The 27268-nt window shown below is 38.8% G+C and overlaps 2 protein-coding genes across 4 annotated transcripts in view; both read left to right on the top strand.

Annotated features, from left to right (window-relative positions):
- Positions 1-16988, top strand: part of LOC140369485 (PH and SEC7 domain-containing protein 1-like) — a 51069-nt gene extending 34081 nt beyond the window's left edge. For all 3 annotated transcript variants that reach the window (XM_072456833.1, XM_072456832.1, XM_072456834.1), the window contains 7 exons: positions 4465-4508; positions 10714-10907; positions 11813-11883; positions 12139-12296; positions 13056-13200; positions 13645-13791; positions 13870-16988. In XM_072456833.1, coding sequence (XP_072312934.1) covers positions 4465-4508; positions 10714-10907; positions 11813-11883; positions 12139-12296; positions 13056-13200; positions 13645-13791; positions 13870-14136 — 1026 coding nt within the window. In that variant the 3' untranslated portion in view covers positions 14137-16988. The remainder of the gene's footprint in view (positions 1-4464; positions 4509-10713; positions 10908-11812; positions 11884-12138; positions 12297-13055; positions 13201-13644; positions 13792-13869) is intronic.
- Positions 16989-17442: 454 nt separating this feature from the next.
- On the top strand, positions 17443-26722 carry LOC140369489 (inhibitor of nuclear factor kappa-B kinase subunit alpha-like). Its single transcript, XM_072456844.1, has 22 exons — positions 17443-17561; positions 17944-18062; positions 18255-18349; positions 18622-18739; positions 20145-20214; positions 20286-20374; positions 20461-20550; positions 20802-20926; positions 21023-21130; positions 21252-21387; positions 21887-22081; positions 22635-22737; positions 22805-22928; positions 22994-23145; positions 23225-23286; positions 23365-23474; positions 23580-23629; positions 23716-23821; positions 24299-24446; positions 24627-24745; positions 25000-25099; positions 25227-26722. Exons 2-22 carry the CDS (start codon positions 17958-17960, stop codon positions 25290-25292), a joined length of 2271 nt encoding a protein of 756 aa, XP_072312945.1. The 5' UTR covers positions 17443-17561; positions 17944-17957; the 3' UTR covers positions 25293-26722.
- Positions 26723-27268: the final 546 nt, after the last annotated feature.

Genomic DNA, 27268 nt, shown 5'->3' with positions numbered 1-27268 from the left:
AGTCAAACAGAACTAATTAATGGTTGTAGAAATAATTCAGTTATATATGGACTTTAGTCAGCCCATTACAGGGATGTTAGGAAGCAAAGAAGAGCAGTCTCAAGTGAAACCCAAAACTCCCTTCATCAGGAGGTCCCGTCCTACACAGAGTAGGATATAAACCTGAGTTCCCGACTCGATTCGCAGATTGAAATTTTTGTTTTTCTAAAAACAGAGTCCAGATGATACAACTGAACTTTTCCTACAATGCAACACTCCTGGACAATGAGGGATTACACCGACTTAGAACTAATTAATGTCAATTGGAAAATTGCAGCCATAATTGTGGCTTTAATCCTTTACTTGACCCCATTTCATTGCATTTCACAAATGGTGAAAACCAATGAATACTAATGAGCAAATCCTGTTAAAGTTCAAAGTTGTTAGAAGTTTGTCCGACTACAGTGATTCCTTTGACTTACATTGACATTAGCTGGGAGTGGCCCCGCAGTGCCTCCACAATGACCACATAACATATTGTGTAAGGACGCCCTTCAATCCAAGGCTGAGCAGATGGCGTTTATGTGGCAGAAGACAAGGCAACAAGCAGCTTTTCTGTCTCTGGCTGGAAGGATCCAAAACTCAATACTTAATAATGTTGACAAATCTTTAACTCTCTCTAACTAACACATTTTCTCTCTGTGTGCCGCAGGATTTATCTTGTTTTGTCAGATCTTTTTCCTAGTTTTCTTTGTGAATATTTTATGTCTATTAGTTTAGTGCTACAGTTGCAGTTTCTCTCTCACTTCAGATCGGGCTGACTATTGCTCTTTTCTGGAACTACAGCAAGCAACATATTTACATTTCTGCTTTAGGTTTAACTTAGTGTTCGACCTGTGCGGGGACAACGGGGGTGACCTAATTTTGAAAAGATGCTCTAACAAAATCAGATAAATGTTGTCAGGGAGAAAATGATAAGATTACATAAGGCTAATTACAAGATGGAGGAGATTGTGCTTAATTGAGTTACAAGAAGTAAAATTAAATTACTTTATCACCGCTGTATTGCATGCGCATGACTTCAAGTAATGTTCGCATTTAATGTCAATGCAACATCCACATCAGAATCACTTTTACTCACCCCCAAAAAGGAAATTCTAAAAAGAAAGTGTAAGTGTACAAGTATGCACATTTAGTTTTGTCAGAACTTATATTTTAGTTTTAACTCTAGAAACATTTAGAAAACTAATGAGAAAAACATTTTCACAATTGTAATCATTAGTGTTTGTCATTTTCTTTAGGTACATAATTTAAATCAGATCCCAGCAGATAGATGTGTCTCACTGCAATATAGGGATATGTTATTCTTTGCATGGGGCCTGAAGGTAAAGAAAACTTTGCATTACAATGATGTCGTTTTGAATTATTTGTAATATCTTTGCACAAAAATGTCTATATAGAAGTATTATTTCCTCTCTCCCTTATAATCTCTTATAATAGTAATAATAACAAGAGTTATACAAAAATGGTCTAGGTTTTAGTGGTAGTAGGCCATACTGTATCTGTCCATGAGGGAAACAGCAGTGATGGAGTGAATGACCAACAGCCCTTGAGTGTCCACTCCATCACCTCCACTGTCACAGCTGTCCATCAGTCTATGTCTCTCCAACACTGCACAACTCTGACGCCTCCATGCTGTCTCCACTCTTCCCCTCTCCCCTCTCTCTCTCTCATTACTCCTTTGTCTTCCCCTCTCTCCCCTCTATTCTCCCCTCTCTCCCCTCTATTCTCCCCTCTCTCCCCTCTATGCTCCCCTCTCTCCCCTCTATTCTCCCCTCTCTCCCCTCTATTCTCCCTTCTGCCTGCTCTCCACTTCCCTTCTCTTTTCCCTTATCTCCCATTATCTTCCTCCTCTTCTCAATCTCTCTCCTCGCCGCTTGCCTTTCCTCGTTCATGACCCTTCCCCTCTCTCCTTTTTTCCTTTCACACTTTTCCTCGCTTCTCCTTCTATACTTCTCTCTTCTGCCCCATTTCCTCTCTCTCTCCTATTCCCTGTCTCTTACCTTTCACTTCCCTCCTTTCACCACCTCTTTTTTTGCCCTCTTTCCTTTCCTCTCCTCTCCTCCCATCTCCTCCTTTCTCCTATTTCCACATCTCCTCTCACCTCTCCTTTTCTCTCTGCCCTCTTTTATTTTTCTCCTCCCTTATGTCCCCTCACCTCTCCTTTTCCGTCCCTCCTTTCTCTCATTTTTCCCTCTGCCTTTCTTTTCTCTTCTCTCCTCCTTTCTCCTCTCTCCCCATCCCATCTTCTCTCTCTCTCTCTCTTTATCATTCCGCTCCTCTTTCTACTCTCTTTTCTCTCGCTGCCCCCCTTTCCTCCTCTCTCTCCTCTCCTCTTTCCTCCCCCCTGTCTCCTCTCACTGTCCTCATGTCCTCATCACTGCAGATCAGCTGTGAAACTGCCACCACACCATCACATTCAGCCCATAATGTCAGTCACTGCCCGCAAGTGTCTGAAGGTCTCGATTGTCACAGGATTATAACGCCAAATGTGCACTGTTCCCTGAGTTTTTCACTGACATTTCCTTTTTAAAAAATAAAGAAAAAATCTGCAGTACTGTGCAAAAGTTTCAGGCAGGTGTGTCAAACTTACAGTGTGGAGCCAGATTATTGTTTTGATCAGGACTGCTGGGTTCTGTACTATTTTAAGGTAGATATGGACCAACTCCACTCCACAACCACTCCAAAAGAACATGATTACTTTTTATTTATTTTGCGATGATTTAATATAAGGGTAGATCTGAAGATGCCAATCAATACTAATACTGGTTTTGAAACTACATGCTAACTTAAGCAGGTATCAATACTGAAAAATACTTTTTTATAAAGTTGGACCTGTTCTGAATAGCTTTTTTACTGTCCGTGGTATAAAGTCTTTTCCTTAGCTTCAAAACTGAGTTTGAAATGTTACTATCCCAAGTCTGTGGACCCTCAATGTCTAAGGTCTAAGCAAGCTTACATTATATTTGTTTTATGTAAGCCCTGATGAAGACGCATTTTGGCTTGGCCTTGTAAATAAAGGTCTTTTATTACACTTCCTTTGTGCAGCTCCCAACATTTTTGGAGTGTCTGGATATTTAAGTGTTTTTCTAAGCTTACATTGTACTTTTAACTGTTTTGTTTTCTCATTTTGTTCGTTAATGCTAAATTTCTCACAGCATTGCTTTAAACTTTGTCCCAGTAAAATACTTTTACAAAGCAGATACTATAATAATATTAAATTATTAACATTGCCTCAATCTAATTATTCACAATGTGCTCCAGATTGCCGTGAAACAATGGTTTCACAAGGCTATTTCTCTTTCTTTCTTTCTTTCTTTCTATTCTTTCTTCCTTTTCTTTAAAAAACAAATACAAACAAAATGTTTTTTTTCTGAATGAAAACGGCTCACGCTGTAACTCAATTGTGCCCTATTTGGATCCATAAGTCGGTGTTGCGGTTTAAATTATTTATTGATCGGCACAACTGTCCATTGACGTTTGGTGGCTGGCGATATAACACATCTCTAACCAAAGGACTGCGGCTGGAGTGAACGTGATAGATAAAGAGGTTTACTGTAAAGAAAAGAGTATCCGTACAGCTTGAAGCTATGTGCAGTACATACCAACCAAGAGCAGGGATTTATACTACCAGGAAATAAAATTATTAATTCTAAATTGTTGGCATAAAATAGAATCCTCTTTGCAACACTAATATGCACTAATAGACATGCATTGGTTTCAATAGCATCAATGACAAATGTGTCCATCATAACAATGTTTTTGTAATAGTAAATAAATCTGAAGGCTATCAATGTTGTAAAAGTAGTAAGGATTGTAATCTTAAATTGTTGTTAAAATAGTTATAAAATCTTACATCCAGTTCATTTTTAATTTATTTTATAATTTATCTTCCTCAATAGCGGTGGGCAATATATCAGAATATAGATAATATTGTGAATTTTGTTTTGAATATATGCAACATTTTAATATTATGTTTATTGTTAATAGTGAAAAATTCTCCAAATAGAGTTGATTTTGATTTTTTTTTTTTTTTAAGTTTAAAATAAGGGTATAAGGTGATATTTCTGCACTTTTCACATTTGTCTGATAATAAAACCTCATTTACATTTAATACATTTAGTTATTTATTTCAAACCTGCATGACAGAGTTTACAACACATATTTCCAACAATCTTACACACAGAGAAACTGCCTGGTTACAAAGGGGAATGGTGGAAACTTTAACTTTTTAGTTAATTTCTGGTTTAACATAACATTGTCTGAATATCGTAATCGGAATAACCCCAAAAATAACATTTTTGAAAGTATAACAATTAATGATACTGACATTTTTATTTTCAAAGTCAAGTACCCGATATGACCCATCCATGTGCTGCATCGATATCTTTGAATCTCACAATTGTCTCTTTCTGTCCTTTTTAGGCACTGTACAACTCAATCAAGAACCGGAAGCTCCAGTGGACACTGTAAGTTCTTTAACATTGACTCTCTGCTTTCACCTCGCCTCTCCTCTTTGTCCACTTGTTCCATTTTGGTACTGCAGCCTGGCTTCTGTGTGCTAATTGTTGCTTTCACTTGCCCATAAATAACCACACACATACACACAAGGACGCACGCTGCCATTGTCCTGAAGGGTAGAGGAGAAAAAACAAGGGGATATTGATTAAGTTGTTAGCCTCCTCATTAATGACGTGAGCGTCGTCTGGCATGTGAAGGAAACATTAGTGTGTCAAGGGTTGCTATTCTCGCGCAGCACATCCAGAGTGTGTCTCCGAGATGCCAATTAAGTCACTCGTTTTCCAAGCCTCTGTTTCTATGGCAACGGCACCATGGATACGACTCCATGGCTACCGCATCATTCGCCTCTCCATCTCGTGTGTTACACTAAATAAACTTTAAGACATATTATTTACCAGGTTTATAGATCCAAAAGTGCGAAAAAAATTGCAAACTTTGCTCAATTGAGGCATTATTGACTAATTAAATACATCTATAGTATTTTGTTTTTACTTTCAATTGTTGAGGTTGTTTGCACCATTTGAAAATAGAAAGGTATATTAGTTAACAGTAAATTAACATTAGTAGTGTGCAGTTTGTAGTAGTCAAACGTTGTTGTATTTTATCAAATTAATTTACATTTTCACTTCAGTATCAAGCTCCTCACATTTGTGTTTTTTCAAAATTGTTTCCCGTCTGTGTTTTGAAATGTCCTGCAATCGCACATTTATGGTAATAGAACAAAAGTTGCAACTAACAATACATTATATTCAATGAACAAGGGAACGCTTGGACCATTTACCTGCGTGTCCTATTCAAAGTCGCCCACTGCCTTTCCAAAAATACCTGCTGCCCAGAGCAGGAATAAAAGTGGACAGAGGCGGAGATCCAGAGAGATTCTAGACATATAGACAGTTATTTCAACATCCTAAAGGCCGGGCGCGGCTAAACTGCACTCAGACAATTACAAATTCAAAATACATTATGATTTTGTTTGCTTTGACAAATAATTATAATAACAATTTGGGAACGTACAGTTTTTATTTTCCCTTTTTTCCCTTTTTTCATTCACTGCAACAAAAAGCCAACTTTTCCTTTTATGGCTTAGTCATTACCATGTAAATGCGCAGTTGTTTTCTTTACATACAGGCTATATATAGTTTATTTACTCTTTTAAGCTACACAATTTACTCTTTCAAGCTACAAAACATTGCATTTATGAGAACAGCCTTGGCTTATGTGTGCTTTTGAGTGGGTGTGCTGGGAGGTTTTGCCCTCTCCAATACAACATTTAAAAAATCGAGAAGAAAAAAACATACACACACAAAAAAACAGCAAAACAAAACATAGCAATAGGCGCTACTTACTTCACACCCCCACAGAAAAATACACGCATATGGACATTGGCGGCAGTGCAGTTGGAGGCACCCACATGTACTCGTCTCCAATAGGATGCACTGTATATTTGCACATCCTGGTTTGGAGGTGTGGGCTGGAGCAGAAGGTAAAGGAGAGAGAGCCAGTAGGTTAAAGGAGCTGCAACAAGTTTTCTTGAATTGGCAACAAAACACAAACAATTGTAAACGTCAGTGATTATGATGACGATGATGATGGTGGTGATGATGCATTAAAAACACCTAACCCCATCTGCTAATCCCCTCATAATACGGTACGCTAGGGAGCACAGCGGGAAGGAGACGGAGTGCCAGTTATTGCGTCACACATTCATCATCAATAACATGTTTTTGACATCTTTTGCTAAATCAGCCACTTCAATCAAACAATGTATAGATTTCTTGGCCAGAAAAAAAATAAAATCGGATGGAATAATTAGATGAACCTATATCTAAATCTGATCTGATCTGTGTATTTACATGCACACAGGAAATTGGGTTGTCACGTGTTTGTTTGTGAAAGTTTTCCCTTTTTCATTCTTTAAAATCTTTCATTTTTGTCTTTGCCAAATTATTATTCCTGTTATGCATAATTTTGCACAAATCTGAAAGAAATGCGATTACTCACATAAGATATTACTGGCTGCAGATATATGCACATATATACATATGCACTCAAAATCTAATTATCAGATCAGAAGGTCCAGAAAGCAGATAATAATCCAATTTTGGTGTACATTTAAACATGGCCATTGATGCACTGTTTTACCTTGGCTACACCATATTATTAAAGGTGTATGAATGAAATACCTTTTTGTAAACATTTGTTGCACTGGTAAAACACTGACTGATTCCAAAATATCACAAACACTTCCCATTCTTGCTTACATTCCTCCTATGACACCTTCTCTTGCATACTTCCTTTCTCGTATTTTGTTGTTTGCACTATGGTTTTTTTTTGTTCTTTCGGCTCCCTCCACCCCCCCTCTTCTTCTCCTCCACTTGTTTCTGTGTAGAATGAGACCCAGTTACCAGGCAACAGGCTACGTGCTCATTGGTGCAGCCTCTCTCTCTCTCTCACTCTCGGCGCCTGCATGGGGTTAACTGCTGTTATGTTACTGTTGGTTACTCATAGTGTGGTCTCTGGGGAGGGGGCTCAGGCATACAGCCATTTCTGCTATTTTGGGCTCAACTTTTGCAATAGCCAGTGATGTAACATGTGGAATTGCCATTTTATACTTGGGTTTTATTTTAAAGTATTGATTCTCTGATAATAGCCCTACTAATTCTAAAAATGGCAATACCAGAATCAGGATCAGAAAAGGTTTATTGCCGTTGTCAATGAACAAAATTCACAGGCTAGGAACTTGCTTTGGTGATTTATACAACAATGAACAGTATTAAAAGAGCCTTATATATCAAATAAGGTATGCATTAAAGAAAAGCAATTTAAGTTTACAATAAGATAAAAAACAGACTTTGTATGTACCCAAAATGTACAGTTAAATTTACAGATATAGTGCAGAAAGTGAACCGTGCAATGAATTGTTGTTGATTAAAGTGACAGGTGTTAAGAATACAATGTGATATACAGTTTTTACAAAATGTTTAATCTCTGACATAAAGCACACCAGAGATGACACATGCTTCACAGAACATAGGACAACTGCAGTCAAACATTTAACATTGCATCTTATTAGACCACCGTCCATTGTATACTAACCTAATGTGTACAGTTGCTGCCCTTCTGGTTCATGATTTGAATTTTCCATGCACCTCCAACTCTGTCCTTGTTGACTTCATTTTCTTTCTATGACCTGCGTCATCCCAACGATGGACACATGGTCAGACTTGAATGGACAATAGTATGTTGAGTGTTCCTCTCGAGTACCTCCTTTCAACTTTCAATCTACTTGAATTGAACAGCTGAAAAGCTTATATGCTGCCTTTATTTAATTATTCAATAAAAAGGTTTTGTTACAATACAATATGTATTTATTCTATTGATTCAACATAGCCATGATTTGATGTCGATGTTATTACAAAAGATGTTGATTTGACAACTTGCAATAGAAAACGACAGACCCTAAGGAGGAAAGCCACATGCACTACTTACAGTTTAAGTATCATGCGTGGTGCTCTACGGGCAAACAGATTTTTTGAATAGTCAAATAAAGCGATGTATCCTACATAACTAATGTAAATGCTTATATGTCTCACACCTCTAGTAACTAAATTAAGGGTAAACCAGGGCAATCACTGGATAAAACCAGAAATGGCTAAATGAAACAAAGTCAGGTCATAACACTAGGTCTATAACACTAGGTCTATAACACTCATGTGCTCACTGATATGTGAGTTTTGACATTTCTGAAGATCTGAAGCCAAAACATTGCCCGACTGTGAAAGAACTAAGAAGCTTGATATGTAAAAGTATATTTCTGTAAAATATTACTGAATCAACTTTTTTGACTGACTGATGCAGACGGTACACTTGAGCTCAAAAATGGAAAGCAGCTCATCAAAATTCTCATTTAAAAACATGGCTCCGTGATGGTTTCTAATGAGCGGCGTGCGCCCTGCAGGAGACGATCTGCGATGAGGAATTAAGCTTAGCAAACACTTTTGGAGAGTGCTTGAGTCTGACTTGTTCAGGGTGTGAGGAGGAAGTGCTGGAGCCCCCTGGGTAAAGATGGCCCTGTTCTATTCGCCTCAAATCAAGTTAAGAGTGTCATTCGGCTGCTGAGGTACATTTTGATCAAGTTCTGGACAGGAACAAAATCTTATAGGAAGTACGGATGCAACTTTGAATGGTCTAGTCTAGTGCCTCCCCTGATAACTCTGCTTTGTATCTTGTTTTTTCAAAGTTCTATCTGGTTCTCTGAAGTTGGCAGTGATTGGTGTCGACTGGTGATGTCATATGTGAACAGTTCATACTAGTTCAGCTCATTCAGTTCAGTTCATAGGTAAAAGTTTATTGATCTTATGTTTAGTTCCAATGATATCTAAAAATATTATGGGAGAGCAGTGTGGCAGAGCAGTTAACATTATGGCCTCCCAACAAGTTTGCAGGTTCAATCCTCCGTAGTAAACACAGACACATATGCCTCAAGCATACTGTTGCAGTAAAAAACTGTTTTTTTAATCTTCAGCAATCACCTAACGTAATTGCTTTGAATGCATGGCAAATTCCAGTTACTCGATTCCTGTTTAAATTTAGAAGTTACATTTATTAGTATCCGAGTAACGATCGTCAGATCAGAATCAGAAAAGGTTTATTGCCATTGCTAATGAACAGAATTCACAAACATAGGAACTTGCTTTGGTGATTTGGTGCAACAAAAAACAATGAACAATGATAGACACCCTATATAAAATCCAAAATAATTAAAATCTGTGCTGGCAGCTTAGCTTTCCTCAGCTGCCGCAGGAAGTACATCCTCTGCTGGGCCTTCTTGATGAGGGAGCTGATGGTGGGCTCCCACTTGAGGTCCTGGGTAATGGTGGTGCAGAAAAAACGGAAGGAGTCTACGGTGGTGATGGGGGAGTCTGTGATAGTGAGGGGGGGCTCGGGGGCTGTGGCTTTCCTGTGTCTTTCCTGAAGTCCACGATCATCTCCACTGTCTTCTGGGCATTGAGCTCCACGTTGTTACCGCTGCACCCGGACACCAGTCGGGCCACCTCCCTCCTGTAAACGGACTAATCCCCGTCCGAGATCAGCCTGATGAGGGTGGTATTGTGGCTGGAGGTGAAGCAGTTTGTGTACACTGTACAGGGAGAAGAGCAGAGGAGACAGTACACAGCCCTGTGGAGTTCCTGTGCTGATAGTGTCTGACATTCTTCCCCAGCCACACGCACTGCCTCTGATCCGTCAGGAAGTCAGTGATCCACCTGCAGATGGAGTCAGGCACGTTGAGCTCGGAGAGCTTGTCCTGGAGCAGAGCGGGGAAGATGGTGTTGAATCCCGAGCTGAAGTCCACAAACAGAATCCTGGGATAGGTTCCCGGGAGTCCAGATGCTGCAGGGTGAAGTGGAGTGCCAGATTGATGGTTTCGTCCACAGACCTGTTGGCTCTGTAGGCGAACTGCAGGGGGTCCAGCAGGGAGGAGGTGAATGACTTGAGGTGGGGCAAGACCGAGCGTTCAAATGAATTCATGACTACAGGACTGTAGTCATTAAGTCCAGTAATCCGGGGCTTCTTGGGGACAGGGACAATGATGGACGACTTGAAGCAGGCTGGGACATGGCATGACTCCAGGGAGGTGTTAAACATGTCAGTGAAGACGGGGGCCAGCTCACCTGCACAGTGTCTTAAGGTGGCGGGAGAGTTAGCGTCCAGCCCAGCAGCTTTTCAAGGGTTGGATTTAACATTATGTCGTCCAACGGAAAAGTATTAAAACATGTTTTTAAACATATAATAACGTTTAATCATCAGACAAATTCTCAATGTATTTTTTGAATATTTATGCACAATTTTAAATTTTTACTATAAACGTTACACTTAATATTTAATTTGGAATCAAAAACTACATTCACTATTTTTCCTGACTGTAAATATCTTGTCCTCCCAAAGTTGCTCCAACCTGCTGCTCTTACTCATGTGTACTGTATGAAGTATTCAGTGGTGGTGTGAAGTCCTCTTGTTGGACCTCTTGCGCTATAACCGAGTGCGAGCAAATGGACAGGATGAACGCTGATGATGATGTGTTTGGTGCGTTGCTAACGAGACGTGACACATAAGTGCTAATCTCCAGCCGAATCTGTGCCTTTGTCTCCATAGCGACGAAGAGGAGCTGCGGAAGTCGTTTTCGGAGCTCGGGGACAGTCTGTGTGAGTCGGACACCTCCAAGCCCATAGAGCGGGTGGACAGCAGCGGGAAGTCCCTGGACGACGGGACACACCCCTCCAGAATGCTGCTGTACAAGAACGGCTTCCTGGTCCGCAAAGTGCACGCCGATTCAGACGGAAAGAGAAGTACGAACTTATTTGTTGTTTTCTGATTCAAGATTGTAAAGACCTCAAAGATGGGGACAAGAGTCCCCATGTAAGGGATGTCACAGCATCAAATTTTAGTGTTGTAATTGTTGTGAGAAGAAACATTACCATTCCTTTAGTCTGGTATGCTTTATAAAATCACATTTTCTGAATGATGAAGTCAATTTAATCTGACATGACTAGCCAAAGCATTTTATGTTGAGGTTTACATTTTTGAAGGATTGATTGATCTAAAATGACCTTCTTTTTTATTAGTTCTATATGGAACTTACTTAAAGCCCATATGACAGGTTCTATTTTTTTTCTAATTATGATGTAGTTTGATGAGTTAGTCTCTGTGGTAAATCACTATTATTAGTTTTTTCATCAGTCAAGTTTGCGATGAAAATTAATAAATAAAAGTTGAAAAGAGGAAGTAGTGCTGAGTTCTACAACAGAAAACCTCCACCTATGTCATCAAAAAGGGCCATTCATCCAAACTTACACCTTTTTATGGTAGTTTAAACAATAATTTAACAAAAGATTCATGTTGTCAGGTGTAATTATATGTCAAATCACTGCTATTGAAATTGATTTTGCAACCAGACTGTAAAGAAGGGCTTGTTTACAGTCTTAGTAGAAGAAATTCCACAACTTAGTAACAGTAGTGGAACTACCACCTATGTCATGTATTGCTGGCCATGTCAAACATGGAAGTAACATTATAAACGTCACCAATTGCCAAATTGGAGAAACCAAACTGATCATTACTGTGTGGGTTTATAAACTTCCTTATCTGACATTACAAAAACAGCATATTATTAACATGAGATAGTTTGGCTACTTCCCATTGCATATAAAGAATTTTGGAACTGAATCACTCATCAGTTTGTTTTTATTGACAGCTCCAAGAGGAAAGAGAGGCTGGAAGACTTTCTATGCCATCTTAAAAGGGCTAATTCTCTACCTGCAGAAAGTAAGTGCATACAACCAGAACATATTTAACTAACTAATTATTCATTAAACTTTTCTGTGACACATTTTGATAATTTTGTTATAGTAGAGAATAGACATTTATTAAGAATGTGCATAGAGATTGTGTCCCTATCCCTTTTGATTACTTTTTAATTATTGTTACCCTAGGGAATAACACTTAATTTGAGTCAATTTAGGGCTATTATAAAATAAAAGCCAATTATAATCAAAGTAATTATGTTAATATGTGTTTCAGGGGGAGTACAGGCCTGATAAGCAGCTCTCAGATGATGACCTTAAAAATGCAGTGTCCATCCATCATTCTTTGGCCATGAAGGCTTCAGACTACAGCAAAAGACCCAATGTCTTCTACCTTCGCACCGCAGACTGGAGGGTCTATCTCTTCCAAGCACCGTGAGTGAAGCCACAGTAAAATTATATAGTCACAATTATGGTGGCCCAGGCTGAAATATAAAAATGCAGCCTGACAGATGTGCGTGTGGCTGCACTACATCTGCAGTAGACTGTGAAAAGTAGATCAGGAGGGGAAAAAAATCCTTTATCGCATAAAGCAGGGATGAACCCTTGTCCTAGAGTAACACTGCAAGGTGACTGCTCAAGCAGAGTTTGTCCTCAGGCCCCGTCTGTGCATGAGCAAGATCATGTAACGCAATCTGTGCAGTTCCTGTCAGACACAGAGCTCAGGCCAACCAAAGATAAATAAACACATGTGAACATGCGTTTATGTTATTATATGTCTATATGACTCTGTGTGCAGCAGCAGCAGCAGCAGTGAAAAGACAGATAAGTAGCCACATGTTCAGGCCTCAGGAGAACACTCTCCTTGCTCTAGTTGCAGCTTGCATTTGTCCCACATACTGTACCCTTCTACTCTCTCTCGCTCTCTCACTCTGTCGCTCTCTCTTGAAGCAGGGCGTTTGGTTCACACTGATATACTGATAAATTCATATGATTCTGTTGTGTAAAACTAGCCTTTTCTTCTTTGCATTATTTGGCTCAAAAATAATTCCTTTGTCAACTGTGAGGCTGCGCTCTCTGATAATTATCCCTTTGATGTAAAGGACTGATGTGTGCATAGGCTACATGGAGCTAAATGATAAGAGGGTTTGTTTGCTAACTTGTTTTGTAATGGTTGTGTGTGGGCGTGTGCAGAAACGCAGAGCAGATGCAGTCCTGGATCACTCGGATCAACACAGTGGCAGCCATGTTCTCGTCTCCTCCGTTTCCCGCGGCCATCGGCTCCCAGAAGAAGTTCAGCCGGCCCCTGCTACCCGGGACTATGTCCAGACAGACTGAGGTATGATGCTGTAGTATTAGATGTTTCAGTAGAAACTGAATGGAAATAATGTCTATATACAGTAAACTATTGATCTACAACTACTTCTACTCAAGGCTGGCACGTGCTTCATCAAAGAGTTCTTGCAATTAAATATTTATAACAAAGCACTGCACCCAACACCTCTGCAATACATAACTATTGACAGCGGTGCTATGGGCTTTGCATTTTTTATGACTCATGTAATTGTTTGGAAGTTTGAAATGCCACTGAGTTCAAAACACCCATTTTGAATAATAAATACTGTATTTATTATAGCGTAATTTGAATACTTTTCTTAACCCACTAAACACAGGGGGGGCATATACATCACTAAAACATTACAGTAGTAAGTTTAATCAAACGAATTATCAAAAAAAATGTAATAAGAACAAACATACTGACTGCTGTTGTCATCTGATCCAGGATGAGCAGGTCCGCTGCCATGAGGCGAAATTTCGGGCTGTCTCCACTGAACTGTCCGAGGTGCGTTCGTGCCCCCCTCCGGATCGAAAGGTCAAAGGTCGGGAGTTAGACGAGTACCGCCAAAGAGATGAATATCTGGAATTTGAGGTAAGCCACAGTCCAGTACTGTGCTCTTAATTGCACACATCTGTATGTGACCATTATTAAAATTGATCTGTACTGTAGAAAACCCGATATGGAACCTATATCATGCTGTTGAGAGCCAAACTTCGCACCGGTGAGGAGGACCTGTCTGTGTTCGAGTCCCTGATCCTGGAGGAGAACGGCGGCCTCCAGCGGGTTCAGTCCAGCCCCACACTCGGAGACAGCAGCCTGGCTTCTCAGGCCAGCAGCACCAAGGACGGTCCCAACAGCAGTAAGGCCTCCTGCTGCAGCACCAAACCACGTCAAGAGGCCCAGAGACACAGCTACAGACAGGCCGTGAAGAAGTGAGGGGCCCGGCCGGCACAGCAAGCACAGCTGTTGCAAGCCGGCTCGTGCACAGGCTTTATCTAACCCTTAAGGCTCTGAGCTCTGCTTGAAGGGGGCCGGGTGACACTGATGCCCTACCTGGCACCCCACCCTCCTCTGAAAAAGAGACTGATAATGGCTGCCACAGAAGCGGAGACAGAGGAACAGGAGAGGGACTTCAGACATATTTGTACTGGATCCCGGTGCTTACAGACTGGACCAGGCAGCAACAGGGAACTACATCTGACATCTCTCATTGCCGTTGCCAAGTTTTTCTCACCTTTTTCTTGATCTTTCAAGTTCTGGGAACAAATATGTTTACACATGAAGAAGAGCATTATATTTTAGACAACTGATTGTTTGAATTGCCACCACTGCTCTGAATTGAAGTGCTGTTTTAGAGTTTAGACTCATGAGTTTAACTGGAGCTATGACATTCCAGCTCCACATCCTCATGGTGTGTTCACATTCCGCAGAAGAGTGAGAAATTTCAGCATTTCACTCTGTCACTGTAGACAACGGATGTTACTGAGGACTTTATTATGGTGATGCCCTGTTGGCGATCTCGGCCAAACTCGGTTCCAGTTTTGCTCTACTTGAAAAGACAATCTTCTGCCAGTTGCTTTTGCTTGTGTCTTGTGGTGTGCTTCTGTTCTTTCTTCTTCTTGGCCGAATGTTGTTTTCTTCAGTGATTCGCATGCCTGCATCCAGCTCCGCAACTTTTAGGGCTTTTACGACTTTGAGGGCGAACACTGAACGCAGCAAAAATGTTTTATTCTAAAATCATCAAGTCTTTTTTTTTCATGTTGGTGCCATATCCCCTGTGACCACCTGTAACACTCACCGCGCAGCCCCTGAATGTTTCTGATATTTTTGAATTGTTGTCATTTGTTACTGTTGAACCTAACCCTTGTGTGTAATGTATGTCATGTGTAAGTTGAGATGCTTTTGACAATGTAATAGGAAATGCGTAATATTATTTGTGAACATCTGGGATATGTTTGTATATATTGCACCCTCTGCTGTATGCGTACAGTACAATGTAGGATATATTACAGTATATATTTACAGTATAGTCAACACAATATTGTGGAAATTATTTAGGTACAGAACATTGTACTCAGAGTCTCAGCACTACACAATAATCCTATTTTTCCTGTTCTTTTTTCTCTTTCTTTTTTTGGTGGGGGGCGAACACAGCAACAGCACAATATTAGTATTATAACAATGCCAATGTATCAGAGATTAGTAACTTCAGATGGTGTCTGTGATCTGAATAAGCCTAAATAAAGCTAAGTGTCTGCTTTAGGGTTGCAAATAGAATGGGGAATACTCCAAAGAAGGTGCTTGGTAGAAAAATTACTTCTAATAAAACATTATATTTGATTTTGCATAAAGTCGGACAGAGAAACAGAGAGTATAATGGTTATGGATCATTATTGTAGCCATTCACTCATCATTCGCAAGTTTATTATTGAGTATAGCCATTTTTTTAAACTCAGGCTTTAAAATATCCACTTGGAGCAGCTTCAGTGCCAGTTTTTACCAGCAGGGAGCGCCGTAGACGCTCATTTGTATTGTAACTCAGCCATAATCACTCCTGCTGCACTTGCAGTGAATATGCATGGCATCTCCCACCCAGTCCATGATCCGCAGGGCTATGAGATCAAACCAATGTACATGAAGCTTTGTGAGTGTCTGTCAGCTGTGGCATAGTCTGAAGCAGTCTCATGTCAATGCATTTTATTTACATTCATCTGTTTTTCTACAAATCCTAAATGGATCCTAAAACTCACCTTATTGAACTTTTATTTTCTGTGACCATTTTGTATTTTTCTACACGTTAAATAGTTCTGTTTTATTTAAGTTATTGTGCACTTTAAGCTCTTTTATCAGTGTTTAGGCTGTCATCAGCAAAAAATGTCTGCATTGTTGCTTCCTCGCCATTTCGGCACATGCTTTCCTTTTTTAAAAATTCTATTTTGGGGATAAGAAATGAACTGTTAAGAGGTGCATTATGTCAAGGAAAGTCCCATTTCTCATTGCTACTCGCTCGCAATTGATAACTTAGCATGTAGTGGTATATAATGCACAGATTATTTAAAAGTAAATCAATTCATTAGTCCAGTTTGATGCTAATCTCATGCACACAGAAACAATATAATTTCAGATTGGACTCTCAAATCTCAAATGACAGATAATAATCCTGTGATATAAGAACATTTTTCAAACATAAATTGTACCACTGATAAAATTTGCCTTTTTCAATACAATAAAACTGTATGGACCTGTGCGCATAAATTAACCCATAACAGGTTTCAGCTTCTATTCACAGATCTAAAATTAGTAGAATTTTAGGAGTATTTTGTTCACTTTTTCATATGCCTTTCTGTTGTCATCTCACTTACACTGGTCAACATTGAAATGGCTGCATACTTAATGTTTATGTTGATTGGTCCGCCTGTGCCAGCTTCCAACTTTGAATGTGACATGTAAATAAAGCATGAGATATTAAGACCTGCTTTTATTTATATTAAAGAGTATTCAAATGAAGGGTTACGAGTAGGTCAACATGAGCTCACGGTCTTCTTTTTGTCAATGTGAATGGAGAATATGACTGTATTTGGAGATGTCATGCGCTGTGTTTTGGGGGAAATATTTTACATGCAGAGGTCTGGCTCCATCTCTGTGTTTTAAATTATAATGTTCATTTGATGCTACATACAGCGAGCTACATGTGTCACTGCCTTGTTTAAAACACACCAAGGAAATGTTGTTTGTGGACCTCCTTTGGGAGACAGAGAAGATTAAAATAAACATGATTTGAAAGGTTACTCTATGTGTCAAAATGATTCTGTTCTGTCTCGTCTAATATAATCAGCACTGTTAAGCTTATTCAAACATAAACCTCACCATTCATTTATATATAATATAATATATATATATATATATATATATATATATATATATATATATATATATATATATATATACATACATACACACACATACACACACACTTTCTGATGTCCTCGTTATAGGGACAACACAGACTACAACAAAAAGACCTTTCATATTCTTTAATAACTTTTTACTTTAGTCAGTACATTTCCAACTTTATTTGGTTAAAATGTATTTTAAAAATCTAATAGAACTAATTTAACTAGTCGGCTAGTTGAATCACTGACTAGTCCACGAGTAAAAAAAAAATAGAGATGCATCCCTAATAACATGGCTAACATTTTTAAAATAAAAAATTAAGTTTCCTCCGGTTTGGCGGTGATGTCACACCGGAAGTACACATCTGACGGCGCTGCATTGACCTGAAAACAACACAAACCATCACATCATACCACCGACAAAACCCGCACGGACCACGGCTCATGACATCTGCGTAGACACACGGCGTGAGTCGAAAAACACTCTTCATTCCGTAGCTACTCCCGTTCAATTGAGCCAAACTAACACTGTAATAGTAGATATGCTACAACAACGCTAGTGGCGGGAGCTGTCTATTTCCTGGGTCACACATAATACGAGGGACGTAAAGAATGTGTATTGTTTTTATCGCGTGTTTCTTGTCTTTAACTCGTGCAATACCGGGTTATATGTGAGCATTCCTTCTAAATTGCTCGTTTAGCCTCTAGTTTGGCATAGAGGTCAACATTTCAAGAGGGTCTGTGTGGCTAACCCTTGGTCGTGTGATCACTAATGCGAAAGTGAAAGCTCTTTTTTATCAACAGATTTCGTCGTTGTTTAATTTATTTCTGTGCTTGCATTTTGTTGTAGCTTTTGTCTGAACAATGGAGAAACCTCCCTTTAGGCAAAACCAGTACTGCGGAGACTGGGAGCTGAAAGAAAGGCTTGGCACGGGAGGGTTTGCCCATGTATACCTCTACCAGCATGTTGTAAGTGCCCACCATTAGCTTTAGCCTTTCTGTAAAAAACAAAACATTGGTGCCAAGCCGGTCTTCTACTCATCATTATTACATAGCCTTTGTTGAATATACACTGGTGCAAAACGAAATGGCTTCCAGCTTTAAAGTCCGGTATTTATTTGGGTGTGTTTTAATTCAAGTTACTCTCTTCCGGTTTGGCAGGTAACAAATGAGAAACTAGCTGTCAAAATGTGTCGTCTAGAGTTGACCGCGAGGAACAGTGAGAGATGGGCCAGGGAAATACAGATCATGAAAAAGTAAGTATTCAATTTATAGTTTACCGTATTGTCTTTGTGAATATTTTGACCCACTAAAACGTTTGAAATATGCAAAGTTATGATGTTGTTTTTTTGCATGCATAGATCCACTATATGCACCTTTTGTGTTTTTGCTATAGTTTAAATGGAGTGTGGAGTATATGACCAAATAATTAGCTCATGATTCAATGTTCAATGTAGACATGTTTATAAATGTTTATTATTTGATTACAGATAAGCATGGTGGTATTTTCTCTTGTGTTTTCACCCAGGTTAAATCATATAAACGTGGTGACGGCACGGGACGTCCCAGAAGAAATTACACATATAGCCTTAAATGATCTTCCACTGCTGGCCATGGAGTACTGCTCGAGAGGAGACTTAAGAAAGGTGAGAACGCTGTGGTTTTTGAAAGCAAATATGCCGTCCCATTTCAAATTCTTGTTTAGTTCAATTTAGTTTATATGGACCTTCTCCACCACCTCTGAATGAGTTTATTCAATCCAAATCCGAAACAAATGATGAGAGTAACAAGAGCTCATATTCGAGGCAATTGTGCAGTTCTTCTAAGACAGTTTTCAGTGAACAGATGCTGTCCGTAATACCACAGAGATTTGGAAACAATCTGACATTAAACACATTTAAAACCAACCCTAAATGTTTGCCCGAGAGGAACCAGGTCTGTGAGCACTGATGAGTTGAATTTGTGTTCTATGGAAACAAGCAGGTGGCCGACATTCCACCAGAAAATTTGCAGAGTGCACCTTTTAATGTTAATTACAGCGCAATCGGAGACAATTTTGAATGAGCCGATGTTGGTACTTTAGTTTATTATCTCTTGTGTCGTAAACAGTGATGTCCACACCAGTGTAGACATTAGTCCCTGTCTTGTCCTTTACACTGTCCAACTGTTCTCAATGGAAACATAAGGTCATTCATACTATTGCTAGGGACTACAGATGAACTGATTCTTGTATATTCACATTGTATGTTCATTAATTCTGTTTTTTCCTTAAAATGAATCATCTAAAATGTATGGTGGTGTCAAGGGCATGATAGAGTTGACATAGAGCCCAACTTTAAAGGTGCATTGAGGAAAAAGATTCAGTTGTTGTCACCTGGACACTGTTTTTGAAAAAATGTGGAATTAAAGGTGCACTTTGACTTTCCTGGTATGGGCTCCACCACCTGCTTGGGTTCTTGCTTTGCCTGGAATATTTTACAGTATGGCATTAAAAATCTATATCTTGTATTTATTCAATTACAGTGTTTTTATTGCTAAAGTATACATGCATTAAAAATGTATTCTTACTAGGTTGCCTCTCCACAAATCTGACCTATAACTGGTGGTGCTACTTGCTATCTCCATGGATATATATATATATATATATATATATATATATATATATATATATATATATATATATATATATATATATATATATATATATATATATATATATATATATATATATATATATATATATATATATTTATATATTATATATATATATATATATATATATTATATATTATATATTATATATTATATATTATATAATATATATATATATATAATTATAATTATAATTTAATGACATTCTGTGAAACATTCCTGGCAACATTTCCATAGAGACAAGCAGGGACCCTCTATCAAAACGTTACGTGGCGCACCCTTAAGGGAACAAGAAATTATCAGAAAAGTATCGGAATATAATTATCTGGAAAGTTACAGACTTATTGCCCCATACATGTGGTTATGTATCGTGGGCGTGATGTCTTGTTCTTGTGACAGGTGCTGAGCAAACCCGAAAACTGCTGTGGTTTAAAAGAAAGTGAAGTGCTTTCATTACTCGGCGACGTTGGTATGTTTGAGTCAACTCACTCTTAGTTACCATAATGAGGTCCAACTCATTCATGATCATTTCTACTTTAGGGTCCGGGATCCAATATCTCCATGAAAACAAGATTATACACAGAGACCTTAAACCTGAAAACATTGTACTACAAGACATCAACGGGAAGGTAAATAAGATAAATCATGAACTATATTTGTAGTAATAATAATGTTGTTTTGGTGTACCATTAATATTCTGTTTGTGTATTTGTAGCTGGTTCATAAAATCATTGACCTGGGCTATGCAAAAGACTTGGACCAGGGCAGTCTTTGTACATCTTTTGTCGGCACGCTACAGTATCTGGTAATCAGACTTATTCACTGTACATTAGGGATGAGACGAGACACGATATTGGATCATAACCTGACAAGACAAGATTTTAAAATAGTTTATAATCGTTAAATTACACTGTTCTGTTTTACAATTTTGCAGTCATTGTTGAACTGCTTTTTTTAATTATTACTTGTGGCAGTTTTATCTTGTCTCTCCCTAGTGCACATCCTACAGGGTTTTACCTTTCTGAACTTGAGTATTAAAGGAGACTGTTTTTCTAGGCACCTGAACTTTTTGAGAATAAGCCATACACTGTTACTGTGGACTATTGGAGTTTTGGTACAATGGTGTTTGAATGTAGCTGTGGGTTCCGCCCATTTTTTCACAATCTTCAACCTGTGCAATGGTAAGTAATATCTTTTACGTACAAGCCATTTAACTGTGTTTTGATTTAATCTGTAAATTAATTTGTTTGACTGTCTAAGATATTTTCCTTCCACAGGGTAAGCAAAGTGCGAATTAAAGGGCCTAAAGATATCATGGCAGTAGAGGAACCAACTGGAGAAGTAAAGTTTTCCAAACACATGCCGTACCCCAATAATCTTAGCGGGTGAGAAAGAGCTTCTAATGCTTGGTTTTTTGACTCTTTTTGTAAAACTATTGCTGGTAATTTTAGTAGACAAGATTTCCAGCTTTCCTTCTGTATAAATATGATTTCTCTTTGAATCAAGACCATTATTGGAGCCAATGGAGGAGTTGCTTCAACTCATGTTAAAATGGGATCCTGTTCAGAGAGGAGGCAAAGTCGGCACTGAAAATAAAAAGCCAATGTGCTTTGAAGTCCTGGAGCAGATCCTTAGTATGAAGGTAAGCAAAGATCATACATAAGATTATACATATGTTGTGATGGATCCCATCCAGCCAATAATAATCTTCATATTGTGTGATGGCACTTCACACATTTTAGTTCCCCTATTAATATAACACCTACGTTGTGTTGTTTCCTCCACACTTGAGTGGTCCTGCGCTGCCTTATCTAAAGCTTAAAATACAATTTTCTACAACGTATTTTTAAATTTTTTTATTTACTAATTTATTTTATAACTATATTTATAACAAATGGACTAGATGGTGGTGTACTGTCTTCGTCCTTCAGTTGGGTCCACTTTCAGACACAACAGATCTATTACTCATAAAAAGACACAAGGTCATAAATGATTTTGGGCTTAACAACTTGAAACATTTCCTAAATATCTGTGTAGTTATTGTCGCCTTAGACAGATGTTAGATGTCATGGTTTTGTTCTTCACTAGTGAAACTTTTTTTTCCTATCCATTTGTAACAGTAGTGCTCCCACTCTTTGCAGGTTGTCCACGTCCTCAACATGGTCACGGCGCAGGTCCATTCGTTTCAGCTGACTCCAGACGAAACCCTGTACAGTCTCCAGAAACGCATCGAGGCCGAGACCAAGATCAAAGTGGTGAACCAGGAGCTGCTTCAAGAGACCGGCGTGTCCCTGGACCCACGCAAACCCGCCGCCCAGTGTGTCTTAGACGGAGTGGTAAGAGACGCGTAGAAGCTGCATCTTCTAAAGCTAAACAGCCACTTCATGTTTGTGTATTGCATTACATTGGTGTATGCATTTTTAAAATCTACATCTAGAAATCAGTTTACGCGCTGCAAACTGCTCATGAATAATACACAGACCAACACTCTCATCTTTTTTAAGCAAGAGAAAGATGGAAAACAGAATAAAGATGCTCTCAAAGTTCATGAGCAAATTGTTTAATAGAATGTTCAAATTTGTTTTTTGTGATTTTTTTTTTTTTTGTGAATGGAAGCACTTTAAGAAAGCCTGTTCTGCTATACTGTAACTAAATGAGCTGAAATTGAACATTTAGTCTGTTCTAGATTTAAAAATCCATAAACAATTGTGTACAGTCTCAGTCAGCTAATAATTGATTGAAAATGATGTGTGAATAAGTTTATACAAGGTTGGGAAATGGTTATGGAAAAGTTACAGAAAAGTCATGGAAGTATTTAATGCTCACCGCTATGTAATCAAATTGTGAGATTCTTCATTATTTTGAATGTTGTTTTCATTGTCTGTGTAGAGGGGCTGGGATAGCTACATTGTCTACTTGTTTGACAAAAGCATGACCAAGTACACGGGCCCCCTCAGTGCCAGACAGCTGCCGGAAAAAGTCAACACTATTGGTGAGTTTTTGTTGTGAGGATTGACTAAAATATAAATCATGTTGACTATTTTTGTCTTTGTCTTCAGTTCAAGAACCCAAAACCCAAGTGTCATTAGTGGTGCTAAAGAAGATTTGGGGGCAGGCAGTTAGTTATATCTGTGGTCTAAAGGATGACTACAGCAGACTTTTCCAGGGACAGAGAGCTGCTATGTAAGTTCATCTCTTTGGTCAAGCGTAAATACATTTCTGTCCATCTAACTGTCCGTATCCTTCAGGTTGAGTCTTTTGAGATACAACACCAACCTGACGAGGTGTAAAAACAGCATGTTTGGCTTTTCTCAGCAACTGAAAGCCAAACTGGACTTTTTTAAAAGCAGTATTCAGTACGATCTGGAGAAGTACAGTGATCAGATGCACTATGGCATATGTAAGTGTCTGGCTCTTGAGTAACCAACATCAGGTTCTGCTGAAGATGTTCTATGACGCTAAACCTCCTTCTCCCACAGCCTCTGAAAAGATGCTTAAGGCCTGGCAGGAGAATGAAGAAAGAGCAGCTGCTTTTGCACAGGTGAAATATGACCATTTTAGAGAAATATGACCGTTTTAGTAAATAGTTTTAGCATGGTGCAACTGTTTTGTCCTGCAGGTGGCAGAAGTGGGCCATTTAGATGATGAGATCATGGCTCTTCACTCTGAAATAGTGGAACTACAGAGGAGCCCCTATGCTCGTCGCCAAGGAGACAAGATTGAGCAGCTGTGAGTGGGTTTTGTATTTGTGAATGACTCTGTCTGAGGGCTATTTTATTATGTCAGTCTTTTCTATTCAGTATTTGGTCACTTTGTAAATGAATTTCATTGCAGGGAAGAAAAGGCAATAGAGCTTTACAAACAACTAAAGATGAAATGCAAAAGTATGTCTTAAATATTTACCTTTTCATACATGTATTTTCATTATTAGTACATTGGTAATTGTTTTAAATCGTTTGTGTGTCCTCAGTCCCTGAGTCTGATGTGAGCTCGGACAGCTCTGAGATGGTGAAGGCCATTATTCAGACGGTTCAAAACCAGGACAAGGTCCTCAAAGACCTGTATACACACCTCAGGTACAGCCTCATTTTATTTTATTCTTTATTCTGCAGGGACAATACCGTCAGACATAGGTATAAAGCAGTGTTTGCAGCTGATGCAATGCATACAGAGTTTATAGCAAGTGCTTATTTTCAACTTGTGTTGGGCTTTTCTACAATAACACATTGAAACATTCAACTCTATAAATTGACAGTGCAATTTTAAACATCCAACACTTCACAAGTGGGTACAATTTGGACTCAAGCCTAGAGAGGAACGTTTTGAGCTGAGAAATGCCCTTAATCTCTGGGCAGTGGAATCCACAGTTTAAAGCCCCACAGTGTTGGTCCCAGTGTTGGTCCCACAATGCAGAGCGTCTTGAGGTCAAAGGAGCCTCTGGTCACTGCTGCCGTTTGCTTTCTAGATAAATGCTGCTGTGGGACAAAGGGCCACATTTTAATGTTAATCTGCCCTTTATAAAGTGTTAATTGTTATCCTCTGTCCCGGTACAGTAAAATCCTCATCAGCAAACAGAAGATCATCGATTTATTTCCACGGATCGAGAAAACGCTAGAAAACATCAAAGACGCCGACAACACAGTGATGCAGATGCAAATCAAAAGACAAAGGGAGTTCTGGCATTTGTTAAAGATTGCATGTGTAAGTAATTGCTTATTTAAGTAAAAAGTAAAACACAAAATATAGAAATGCACTTTCTGAAATGCTACAATCTGACACTAAATGCTTGGTTGGCATTTTAATGAGCCGTGACTTTCCTCAGACATGTAAATTGACTTGTGCATTAATGCTGGATGTGCTGGTGTTGTCTTTCTCTCTCAGGCCCAGAACTCGTCGAGAAACTCAATGGCCGTGAGTCCAGAGTCGCCCAACCTTCTGCAGGTTTCCCAACCGGTCAGCACTCCTCACCCGCTCACCTCTCTGCCCGGCCCCAACGACAGGTGCAGATGCTCTCAATCCACTTTAGTGGTAGATAAATATAAATGACTATAACGGAAAGAATAGAATTAGAATTGATTAACGGTATTTGGTTTTGTGGATTGTCTGAAGTCCTTTTTCAAGACATTTTTATCACATTTACAAACATTTTTCTTCCATTTTGATGAGAATTAGGGGGCAAATGGGATAATGGATGGAGGGATTCACATTTTCTATGAAATCTTTGTATCTTACAGTATGTTTTGTTTTTCCTCAGTGATGCCGCCCCACGTCTGCTCCAGGAGAACCAGAAGTACCTTAGTCAGCTGACCAGCCTCATGCAGGAAGCTTCTGATGACCAGGCCAAGAGTATAGTGGTGAGTGCTGGCATTTACTGGCATTAGATCAAGAACGTTTGGATGTTTTAGTGGTAAAAATGATGTAATATTTTATTTACAGTTTTCCGTTGTCTGTAATAATAAAGCTTCTTCTTCTCTTTTCAAGGACCAAGACTGGAGCTGGACAAAGTATGACACGTTAACGACAAAATTAAAAAAGCGAAATGCGTAAGACCCTTGGGTGCGCCGGCCCCGGCCTGTGCTCCCAGTAACACTAAGGACTAAAGCCGCCAACTCGGCTGACGGCGCATCTTTGTACAGTTGGATTTGGGATTAACTGGGCTCTTGTTTGGAACTGAAAAAAAACAGATCTGATATAGACCTCGTAATGGCGTGTTGTTGGCACTGTTTCAAAGGAGAAAACACTGAATCTTTGTAACATAAGCCGTTTCCACTACGCGTGTACATACAGTATCGCACTGTTTTTTCCTTTTCTGCACACTTTTAATCCTCGCTCATGGTATGGATTAAGTAGATTACCAGTAACCATTTACTGCTGTTGAACATTGAGCCGCTTGTAGCACGTGCGGACACAACAGAAATACAGAACAGGGTCAGTGCTGGACAATCGGTCAAGCCCAAAATAATTTATACTTCAAGTCATTCAGTTATTGGGTCTATTCTTGTTGAAAATGACAAATCAGATTTCACATGGTTGGACGACATTGCAGTACTAAGATACTGTATTGTATGTATTGCGTATTTGACCTTTTCCACTCGATGCGTTCTCTTTTCGTCTTCGTGATGGTTCTTGTCATTGATGAGTTGGTCTTTAATTTTCTCTGTTCATTCGCAATAGGAAGATTCCATTTATTTTGACCACTTTGAACCATTCTGTCCCGTTCTTTGCCAACCATTTCCATACCACTTAAACTGGGTGTCCTGGGTTTTGGTATGAATCATTTTGAGGATAACTGTTCGACACAAACGGGGGAAGTTGGGTGGATATTTGGAGGAAATTGCAATCAAGCGAACAGCACTTTTCTAACATCCCTTGTTACTTCAGTAAAGAGATGCTCGGATAAAACCTAGCTGTCAAACAAGCCTAGATTTACAAGACAAAAACAGTTTTTTTCTGTTCCCATTGATATTTTTTACACTTTGTGGGTGTTAGGAATATATGTAAATGTTGATTTTTAAACCTAGTGTTACTCATAGGCAAAAGTGTCATTATTTCTGTGACAAAGTGGCTGGCCATTATGTTATATACTGTCTATTCTCCGTCTTTCTAACTTCTCACAGGGTTTTATTGTCTTATGTGCACATTTTGTTTGGATAATGGTTTGTTTGTATGGCGCTGTATAGTTAGTACATGGGTCACTAGAATGAATTGTCACTTTCTAAGGCAATGAATAGGGGCAGGGATGGCTATAGTGCAGAAAAAAATGAGAAAATGCCTGGAAGAAGGTTTCTATGAGCCACTGAAATTTACCTTGTGGGTTGTATTTATGAAGTTTAAGTGCAATGGAAAAAATATCTATTTTGTATTTAATTTTCTTTCCAATCGACAGTTTGTTTCTATAAGTTTGGTTTTATTTGTAGAAAATGTTAAGTGTATAAAGATCCAATGTTTGCTTGGTATTAAAATAAATTAAATTTGCAGAGTGTGAGTGTTTTTGTACTGTCAATTTCAAAAACAAAAAACAAGGGTTTACAAATATTTTATTTGTAGTGAAACGGATTAGAGGACAAATCTGACCGACTTTGCAACAAATGGGACGTTTATATTGGACAATATGAGCCTTCGTTTGGATGTCTTTTCTTGTTTTCTCTGGTTGTGTTCTGTTTTGTGTGTTTTTCTGTTCTGTTTTATTCTGTTAAGGACAGGTCTTTTTTATTAAAAAAGAAGATTTAGTCAATATTAATATATTTTGATGTGGAACTCTGTACTGAAGGCTGAATTTGAATTGGACTCCAGAACATTTTGGAAAATACTCAAACTTCAAGCTAGATTTTGATGCATGGGAAAAGGCTCTATAACATAAAGATAATTAAAGTTCTTTTATAACATAATAGGTGATTTATAATGCAAAATAATACTTTTACATTTCCATATGGGCTTACAAGACTGTTTTAAAACTTCAGGAACAATACTAGTCCTATGTTGTTTTAATTAGTATTAATAAATACGCCTAGACAAGAAGCCAT

The sequence above is a fragment of the Eucyclogobius newberryi genome, unplaced genomic scaffold, assembly GCF_026437365.1.
Source record: "Eucyclogobius newberryi isolate DKJ021-1_F unplaced genomic scaffold, fEucNew1.0.hap1 SCAF_20, whole genome shotgun sequence".
NCBI classification, from domain to species: domain Eukaryota; kingdom Metazoa; phylum Chordata; class Actinopteri; order Gobiiformes; family Gobiidae; genus Eucyclogobius; species Eucyclogobius newberryi.
The sequence above is the reverse complement of the archived record's forward strand: the minus strand, read 5'-3'. Positions and strand labels throughout refer to the sequence as shown.

Bases quoted from the DNA above. Each gene is read 5' to 3' on its own strand.
- LOC140369489 (XM_072456844.1), top strand. From the start codon at position 17,958: ATGGAGAAACCTCCCTTTAGGCAAAACCAGTACTGCGGAGACTGGGAG. The intron at 18,350-18,621 runs GTAAGTATTCAA...GTTTTCACCCAG, and splicing joins GAAATACAGATCATGAAAAA to GTTAAATCATATAAACGTGG. The intron at 22,929-22,993 runs GTAAGTTCATCT...CGTATCCTTCAG, and splicing joins CAGGGACAGAGAGCTGCTAT to GTTGAGTCTTTTGAGATACA.